Below are 9,789 nucleotides of genomic sequence, written 5' to 3'. Positions count from 1 at the left end.
TGGCCAATGTATCCATTTCTGCTTGAAGAGAGGGCGAGTGGATGAAGATATTAAAGCTGCTACATAGGAAGCGGCTGAATATATATGTTTAAAGTGCAGCACATTCTTTCACTTCCCTTCACCTATGTGTCTCTCTATTCTCATCAGTAACGCAGGTGCAGCCAAACATTAGTAAACTATTCCAACAATGTGCTAGACTGTGTTAAAGACACCGCTGTTGCAAAAAAATCTTAGGGTCTTCCCAGACAAAAGCATCTGTTAAAAAATTAAATGTAAAATGATTATAACATCCTACTTGCTCTATATTAGTCACAATGATGGACAACATCAAATTCAGTGCAGACATTAAAAAAAGACAAAATAATACAAATAAGAGTATTTAGAACAGATTTATTTATTATAGTATCACTTTGGATTATTTGAATAGCAATGTTACTGTGATGCAATGGCTTATTTAAAAATGTTCCTCTCACAGATCCATCTATGTTTATCATTACATGGATAATCAGCCCATCCTGATGAATGACTTAGTGTACAGTTTTCTCCACTGCGTCCATTGGGCTCTCCAAGCCTCCAGTACCTATATCAACAGATGAGCATTAGATGTTCAGTGCTGCTTTCTGTGTGATATGAAACCGACTGAGAGATTTCTCACCCAGAGGTCAGTGTGCTGCCATCAACCCATTTCCATCTTCCCTCCACATCAATGTCAGTCAGACCAATCCAGGCTCTATTATTATCAGACCATTTCTGAACAAAATCCTGAGAAGATGATACAATTCAGTTGACTTTACAAACATACAGTACGTGTAGATCTATCTGAACCAAGCACACACACAAACACAAACACACATAGTATCACTAACTTGTTCATCTCTGTTGTTTATGATGATCAGATCTGCTTCTCTCTCTGTACAGTATCTCCTACTTTCAGTCCAGCTGCTCTTCTCTAAGGAAAAATAGTAAAGACTGGATTGATGGCACTTCCATCTCTCTGTAAACACAAAACAGCTATTAACACTTTAATCTCATCCACACTACACAACATGTTTATAACAGTTTGTACCCAAGATGATGTTGAATTTTGTGTAGCTGGTCATGATTACCAGTTTCAAGAAGTTTCCTTAGGGAATTTCTCTCCTTATTTAACTGTTCACTTTGTTTTATTAGATTGTCATTTTTAGATAATAATTCTTTCTTTTCAGTTTTGATTGTGGTTAACAGCTGTTCTCTTTCTTCTGTGAGGTTGGTGATCTTGGTTAGTAGCTGGTTTGTCTCTTCTGTGTAGTTTGTGGTTTTTAAATGGATGTGGACACACAGCACTATGACTGCAGTCAGCAGAAGAACACACAGCAGCACCAAACTCACCACAGCTGCTCTAGAGCCACTTCCTGAATATACGAAGACACATATAAAAGCAAATGTTTATTAAAAACACTACAATTACTAAAACGTATGTGTGTTATTGTCGTAATGAAATAAGTCTCAGTACCTGTGTGTTGAGGTGTTTGGTGTCTGCTGGTGTCTGAGTTGTCTGTTTCTGTCCTGACATCATCACTATTTACAGGATCTTCATTAGCATAGATGTTCATCTCCACTTCTTTCTCCTTATTGTTCCCATGTTTCCCAGGAATGTAAATATTGCCATAATAAGACATTTTCAATCGCTTGGAGTTAAATGCGAGATTCTTTGTGAGATAAGTTATTGTGGACTGCACTACACTGCTCTGAACCTCTGCTTTTAAACACCACTGTGGTCAAGAACATGTGATATCCTGTTTTAAAGGAAGCTTTTTCAGACCACTGCTGACACATAATTCTTCTCAGACTCCTTAACTGCAATTTATTATTTAAGTTCTTCATTTAATTGTACTTCTTTACTACAATTACAATTGTAGTAAAGTTTGTATTATTAATAGTCACTTAATGCATGACAAGATGGATGTCAGTATTTTGTCTCTGTTCTGTTCTGTTTTCCCAATGTTTTTCCCCTTCTGTTTCTAGTCCATATGGTTTAGTCCTTGTCTCCCCCTTTTGGTTTGTGTTTAGTTGGTTCAGTCTTGCCCATATTTGTATTTCCCCCTCGTCATCTCGTTATCTTGTTTGTAACCACGCCTTGTTTTCTGTGTTTTTAAGTCTGTGTCTGATCACTCCCAGCTGTCCGTCGTTAATGTTACATGTTCTCGTTTCTTGCTCCTGGTTTTTGTTAGTTTGTATTACATTCAGTGTTTCATTTAATAAACTTTATGATATATTCATTTGCTCCGGTTCTCCTCCATCTCCGCTCCTCAACCCGCCTGACTGACAATGGAAGTGCCAGGGTATTGTTCTTAAAATACTCTGTCATTTTTGGTCATACAGATAAGATCTTTATAATCTGTAAAGACTTGTTTATTTGTGTGCACTCACAATAACAACAGAACATTGCACTTTTGTAAAATAATGAAAGCAAACAGAATGCGCTTTCTGCCATCACCGTCTCTGTGAAACTCTGTGCACAATTGCCTTAGAGAAAAATATATCTATAGAGAGTGAAATGTCTACTTTCAAATAAACCAATTCAAATGGAAAACAAATATTCTCAGATTATGTAATCAATATCAAACATGCATACAGGCGCATCCACTACTGTGGAGATGACAAGTCAATGTCGCTGACTATATCTCTTAAGCTGAAAACAAAGAAAGCACTAGTTTATCAATAAATTATTAAAATGTTAATTCAACCTCCTTACTGTTTTTTAACTGTCGCTTCAGCATTTAAGGGGAAAATGGTAACAAAAAACAAACAACTCAAGTATGAAGAGATTGTTTAATTCTTATTTTTATAGTCCAAAAACTTACTTAAATCACGTGCTGCTTTCGTTTAATCTGTAAAAATCATTAATCACAGTTTTTTTTATTGTACTTAATGCACTAAATGGACATTTGTGATCGTCTCACATTTTTTAAAACAAAAATGTGTTCTGCGTGAACGCCTTTTTAGCACTTTATGTTGTATTACCGCTGGAAAGCTTCCTGTCTTGGCTGGTTTGTGTGAATAAGAAATAAATATTAAATCGTCCAGTGATTTATTTTGCTCTGAAAAAAAAATCATGATTTTTTTAACTTAAGCAAAAACATCCCAGGAGGACTTGAACGCAGCATGTCATCACACCCTGAATGGTTAAAAATTAAAAGGTGGACACCAATTTTTAACTTTGATGAGAAAACTGTAGCATCTCGCAGAGTGTGGTAAACGCAGTCAGACATAAAGAAGGAATTTAGAAGCTCAGGACGAGCAGGTTCAGAGAAAAGGGGCTAATGTGTGTGTTGTGTTGATCATTATAAAATGCTACTTATCATTCAAACCTCAGCTAGCCTGAACACTTGGCCCTGCTGGAAAACAGTGAGGTGAATTATTGAATATCTTCAAGTTTTCACCATCAAGGATGAAAATGGTGGCCTTGAGAATAGAGAGAAAGTTACTGACATCAAGTGCAGATACTTCACTCCTCTGTAGTGCTGTTTGACGAGTCAGTTTTTATCCTTCTTCATGGTTTAGCTCACGTACAACATTTTTCCACAATTCCTCTGACCTCCACCTCTGCGAAGTTTACTTGATAATGACGTCCACATCGCAACTGTAATGTGGGTTGAATAAAAGATCTGCAGCAAAGATGTTGATTAGTTAGTAGAGGACATCGTTGTGAAGATCTTTTTGAAAGCACACTGTCACATAATTTGGTCTCTTTTTTCATGTTGATAGTAGTACAGTATGGTATAGTTAACAGTAGTATAGTATAGTTGTGTTCATGATTAGCCATTTCATGAAGACATTTCCACAATTCAGTTGTGTAGTTTGTATGGATGTGGACACACAGCACTATGACTGCAGTCAGTAGAAGAACACACAGCAGCACTAAACACACTACAGCTGCTCTGTAGTTTCTGTTCCTCACACAATCAGTCTCTGAACACCACAGACATGATATGAAACAACGAACATGTGCAAACTGTGATGTTTTTACCTATTTATTCATTTGATCATAGAAGTGAAAGTGATTACCTGTACATTGAAGCAGCTGTGCTGGTGTGTGTTTGTCACTGTCCTGAAGTCACAATCTCTCATACTGTCACAGATATCCAGCATCATCTCCACTGTCTCTGTCCTAAAGCTTAGTCTTGCTCACACACCCAAAAATTACCTCAGTTATATTTTATAATCAGACAATATAGCACTGAATGTTGCTTTGTTTAGTTTGGCTGCTCTGCAATCTGATTTTGCTTTTAACAACAGTGGAAAGACTTGAGTCAAACATCACATGATTAGTGAAGTAAAGAGTACGGAAGGTTTTTAACCTGCATGTAACCCATTCAAGTAGCAAACACACACTGCAAGCTGTGGTAGAGAGCACTGTTTTTTTAGTCCCCTTACCTACATTTTCTTGCTAGTATTGCGAATCAAACCTGCAACCTTTGGGTTACATCTCTGACGCACCAATCATTAGGCCACAACTGCCTTAGAATTAGAATAAGAACAAATCATGATATATAAACACTTTGTGAGCATGAGATCGTGAAGCTCATGTACAAATGTCTTCAGTCTATCCACAGTTCCTCTAACCTCCATCTGTGTGATGTTTAGTTATTAAAACCACATCTGATAGGCTTTGTATGACCCTCCACAGGTGAAGTGGTTCTCAACCTTTTTTGATTCAGACAGCAGTCATAGCCCAATCACTATAGACTATACTGTACACTACCAGTCAAAAGTTTTTGAACAGTGAGATTTTTAATGTTTTTTAAAGAAATCTCTTCTGCTCACCAAGCCTGCATTTATTTGATCCGAAGTACAGCAAAAACTGTAACATTTCGATTTTTACTATTTGAAATAAGTGTTTTTTATTTGAACATATTTTTAAATGCAATTTATTCCTGTGATTTCAAACCTGCATTTCACGAGTTCGCCCTTACATCTAATCTGCTTGAGCGAGTAATAAGCATATTTTGGCGTGCTGTCCTGGGGAAGGGTTCCGGGCCGGAATACAGGCCGGACCCAGAGAACTCCCCCTGCTAGTTTAGGATAGAAACAGATTAGGAGGGATGCCAAGAAACTGTCGCTGGATGGAGGTAAGACGGCTGGCAATATATTGGTGATGCGCTAATTGAATGATTGGTTTAAACGAGTTGCACCTGTGCCGAATGGATTGATTATCTGATCGTGCTCCTCCTGAACCTTGTTTATAAAACATCATTTTTTAAGCATCATTACTCAAGTCACATCATCCTTCAGAATTCATTCTAATATTCTGTATATAATGTTACAAAAGCTTTTTGTTTCATATAAATGCTGATCTTTGGATCTTTCTGTTCATCAAGGAATCCTGAACAAAATAAACTCAACTTTAAATATAATAAATGTTTCTTGAACAGCAAATCAGCATATTAGATTGATTTCTGAAAGGTCATGGGACACTGAAGACTAAAGTAATGACACTAAAAATAAAGCTTTAAAATCACAAGAATAAATTACATTTTAAAATCTATTTAAATAGAGAACAGTCCTTTTATATAGTAAAAATATTTTTACTGTACTTTAGATCAAATAAATGCAGGGTTGGTGAGCAAAAGAGACGTCTTTAAAAAACATTAAAATCTTACTGTTTAATTTCATATTTTCAGACATTTTAAGAGATAAATGTTCTTCAGGGTTCCCTCTATTTTTAGCCAACGGAGTCATTCATTATTACCATTATTAGTCATTAGTTATTACCAGATAAGATAATTCTATAATTCTAGATTAGTTTACTTACAATTTCTACTCAGCAAACAGCATTACTAGACAAATATATATTCATTATACAAACGCTCATGGTATTTTAATAATTTATTCATTTTCAAGGCTTTTCCATGGTCTGGAAATACATTTATCACACACGATAAAATCAAGCTTCCTCATAAATCCAAGTTTCTAGAAGTGTAATGAAGGTTTAGGTTAAGGTTTCACAAAAGCAAACATGATGACTAGTTACTACATGATTATTTTGTTATGGTTAAAATCTCATTTCTATTACATAAGCAGGTTATTTTTTTCATATTGGTGACCTTGACAAACAAAAAGTATGGTTGCAGCTAACAGAACATCAAAGCAGCTCAAAACCTGTACAGTATCTGACTTATGAACTCCTTCATATGTATATTTCAAATAGTCATACAAACCTTGCCATACTGACCAAATGATCATTTGTTGGATCTACATATTCGCTAATCACCCTTGGAACATGCGGTCTATAATTAAAAAAATAGTTGATGACTTTGCTGCTTTCAGGAGAGATGATCAAGTTTGTCTGTTCATAATTTACAGCATAAAAATGTGGGATTTGTATGTGATTTAATTAATTTAAACTGCTCTTTTCACAGATCCAGTGATATACATTATATTGACATGGAAAATTAACCCATCCTACTGAAGAAGAGAGAACACACTTCGCATCTTTATATCCGGTGGGTTCTCCAGACCTCCAGAACCTGCATCAACAAATCAGCATTAGATGTTCAGTGATGCTTTCGGTGTGATATGATGCTGACTGAGAATCATTTATTAAATAATAGGCAGTTCAATTCAGTGATTTCTTACCCAGTGGTGAGTGTACTGCCATCAACCCATTTCCATTTGCCCTCTTCATCATTGTCAGCCAAACCAATCCAGAAATAAGCAGAAGGTGACATTTTATGAACAAAATCCTAAGAAGAAGAAACAATAACATTGTAATGTGATAATGCCAAAATTCAGTTGACTTCACACAGATATACTTGTATATCCATCTGAACTAGACACACACACACACACACACACACACACACACACACACACACACACACACACACAGTATCACTCACTTGTTTTTCTTTGTTGTTAATGATGATCAGATCTGCTCCTCTCTCTGTACAATATCTTCTACTTTCAGTCCAGCTCTTAAAATCAGAAGAAAAATAGTAAAGACTGGATTGATAGCACGTCCATCTCTCTGCAAACACAAACAGTTCAAATATTAACACTTAATTCTCATCCACACTACAGAACTGGTTTGTACCAGTTTTGTACAGTATATGACATGCTGAATATAGCTGTGGTTATGATTACCCATTCCAAGACGTCTCCGCAGGTCATTGTTCTCCTGATTTAACTGTTCACTTTGCTTCATTAGATTGTCATTTCTGGATAATAGTTCTTTCTTATCAGATGTAAATTCTTGGTTCTTAATTGCTAACTGGCCTTTAAGAGCTTTGATTGTGGTTATTAGATGTTCTCTCTCATCTGTGAAGTTGGCAATCCTGGTTAGTAGCTGTTCTCTCTCTTCTGTGAGGTTGGTGATCTTGGTTAGTAGCTGATTTGTCTCTTGTGTGCAGTTTGTGTAGTTTGTATGGATGTGGACACACAGCACTATGACTGCAGTCAGCAGAAGAACACACAGCAGCACCAAACACACTAGAGCTCTTCTGAAGCTCCCTGAAAATGACAGATAAATGCTTTTTAAACACTAAAATTACTAAAATGTGTGTGTGTTAGTTGTTATAATGAAACGAGTCTCAATACCTGTGTTTTGAGGTATTTGGTGTCTGCTGGTGTCTGAGTTCTCTGTTTCTGTCCTGACATCATCACTAGCATCTGCATTAGCATAGATATTCATCTCCTCTTGTTCATCTTGTTCACCTTGTTCATCTTGTTCATCTTCATCCATCCCATGTGTTCCAGGAATGTTCATATTGCCATAATAAGACACACTCTTGTCTGCTGGACTGAAATGATTAGAAGCTATTGCTTCAAGTTCTCTGCACCTCTCTGAACTTCTGCTTTTAAGCTTTTTCTTTTTTAAATGCACCTCTGTGGTCAAAAACATGTGATATCCTGTTGGAATAATTTTGCGGAGTACTGCTGACAAATAATTTTTATAATTTTTATTGTTATTTTTTCATATAACTGTACTTCTTTACCCATCTGTTTGAAATGACGTTTTTGTGGTCTATTTTGCCTTTGCCACTCCAATTCACCTCTCCTAGCTACGAAAAAAGTACTACTAATGCCACTAGCTATGTTTCAGTCTTTCAGAACTACCCTGCTGTCTACCGTCTACATAGGCAGCATCCAGCTGAAATACATGACTTGATAAAGTCGCAGAAATAGTATATCATACAGTTAAAGTTAAAAGTTTATATACACCTTGCAGAATTTGCTAAATGTTAACTATATTACCAAAATAAGAGGGATCATACAAAATGCATGCCATTTTTTATGTAGTAATAAGATATTTCACATAAAAGATGCTTACATATAGTCCACAAGACAAATTTTATAAAATGTATTATAAAATTTATAAAAAATGACCACGTTCAAAAGTTTACATTCACTTGATTCTTAATACTGTGTTGTTACGTGAATGATCCACAGCTATGCTTTTTTGTTTTGTTTTGTTGAGTCCCTTGTTTGTCATGAACAGTTAAACTGCCTGCTGTTCTTGAGAAAAGTCCTTCAGGTCCCACAAATTCTTTGTTTTTTCAGCATTTTTGTGCTTTTGAACCCTATCAAACAATGACTGTATGATTTTGAGATCCATCTATTCACACTGGGGACTCATATGCAATTATTATAGAAGGTTCAAATGCTGACTTGTGCTTCAGAAAGAAAAAACGATGCATTAAGAGCCAGGGTGTAATCTTTTGAATGGAATGAGGATGTGTACATATTTTTTTTTTCATTTCATTCAGAAGCTACAGAAGCATTGTGTTTCCTTCTGAAGCATCAGTGAGCATTTGAAACTTCTGTAATAATTGCATGTGAGTCCCTCGCAAAAATACTGAAAAACCAAAGAATTTGTGAGAACTAAAGGATTTTTCTGAAGAAGAACAACAGGCAGTTTAACGGTTCAGGACAAACAAGGGACTCATGAACAACTATCACAAAAAACAAAAAAAAGTGGATCATTCAGGTAACAACACAGTATTAAGAATGAAGTGTATGTAAACTTTTGAACAGGGTCATTTTTATAAACTATTTTCTCTTGTGGACTATATGTAAATATCTTTTATGTAAAATATCTTATTTAGGTCAGTACTAAATAAAGAATAACATATATTTTCAACTGTATATAGTGTGCTGTATATAGTATAGCAGCTCTACTATTTTCCCTTTTTTAAAACAAAGCAGATGGCGTGAATCTTTGTCTGTGAAGAATTTGACATGGAGGCCAAGGTAGAATCCAAATGCAGTAAGTTTAATAAATCCAGCAAACAAATCCAAGACATAAAGTAGAAATGTAGTCAACAAGGCAGGCACAATGGTCATAACAGAAAGGCAATGAAACAGAGAACAAAAAAGTAAGTAAGTGAAAATGACTGGAAATACTTTGAAAACTATCTAGAAAGATACATTCCCATCATCCAGTGCCATTGCTAACTTTTTTTTAATGTGAACATTAGGTATGATACTCAGTTTAAGATTAATAACAGAACAAAGTAAAAACAGACAGTAACTTCCAATTTCTAAATGTAATCATCAAGAAACAAAGTTGTGTTTTTCCTGTCCCAAATATGATGAGCATTTAAATTGTTTCGATTTTTGTTTCCAAGGAAGCAACAAATTACTTGATTAAGAAACTGATATTACTGTGCCTTTAAGAGTGAATCTTTAAGGAAAACATTTAGAGGAAATGAAACTAATATGTGCTAGACATCTAACACAGCGTATTTGTGCATGCATATCAGGATGCCTCAGTTAACAGCAGTGCAACATTAGCATTAGCACTGGCAA

General features: G+C 35.6%; 2 protein-coding genes across 2 annotated transcripts; both read right to left on the bottom strand.

The window, feature by feature from the left end:
- Positions 1-376: 376 nt before the first annotated feature.
- On the bottom strand, positions 377-4,134 carry LOC141298964 (uncharacterized). The gene is made up of 6 exons (XM_073829255.1): positions 4,048-4,134; positions 3,819-3,949; positions 1,107-1,294; positions 867-994; positions 656-762; positions 377-580 (listed from the first exon to the last, which is right to left on the bottom strand). Exons 1-6 carry the CDS (start codon positions 4,132-4,134, stop codon positions 451-453), a joined length of 771 nt encoding a protein of 256 aa, XP_073685356.1. The 3' UTR covers positions 377-450.
- A 1,968-nt stretch (positions 4,135-6,102) lies between these two features.
- LOC141298963 (uncharacterized) lies at positions 6,103-7,747 on the bottom strand. The gene is made up of 5 exons (XM_073829254.1): positions 7,579-7,747; positions 7,254-7,491; positions 6,882-7,005; positions 6,619-6,725; positions 6,103-6,509 (listed from the first exon to the last, which is right to left on the bottom strand). The coding sequence occupies exons 1-5, from the start codon at positions 7,745-7,747 to the stop codon at positions 6,377-6,379; spliced, it is 771 nt and encodes a 256-aa protein (XP_073685355.1). The 3' UTR covers positions 6,103-6,376.
- Between the last annotated feature and the right edge of the window lie 2,042 nt (positions 7,748-9,789).

This window comes from Garra rufa, chromosome 23, assembly GCF_049309525.1.
Source record: "Garra rufa chromosome 23, GarRuf1.0, whole genome shotgun sequence".
NCBI lineage: Eukaryota > Metazoa > Chordata > Actinopteri > Cypriniformes > Cyprinidae > Garra > Garra rufa.
This window is presented reverse-complemented; position numbering and strand designations above follow the sequence as displayed.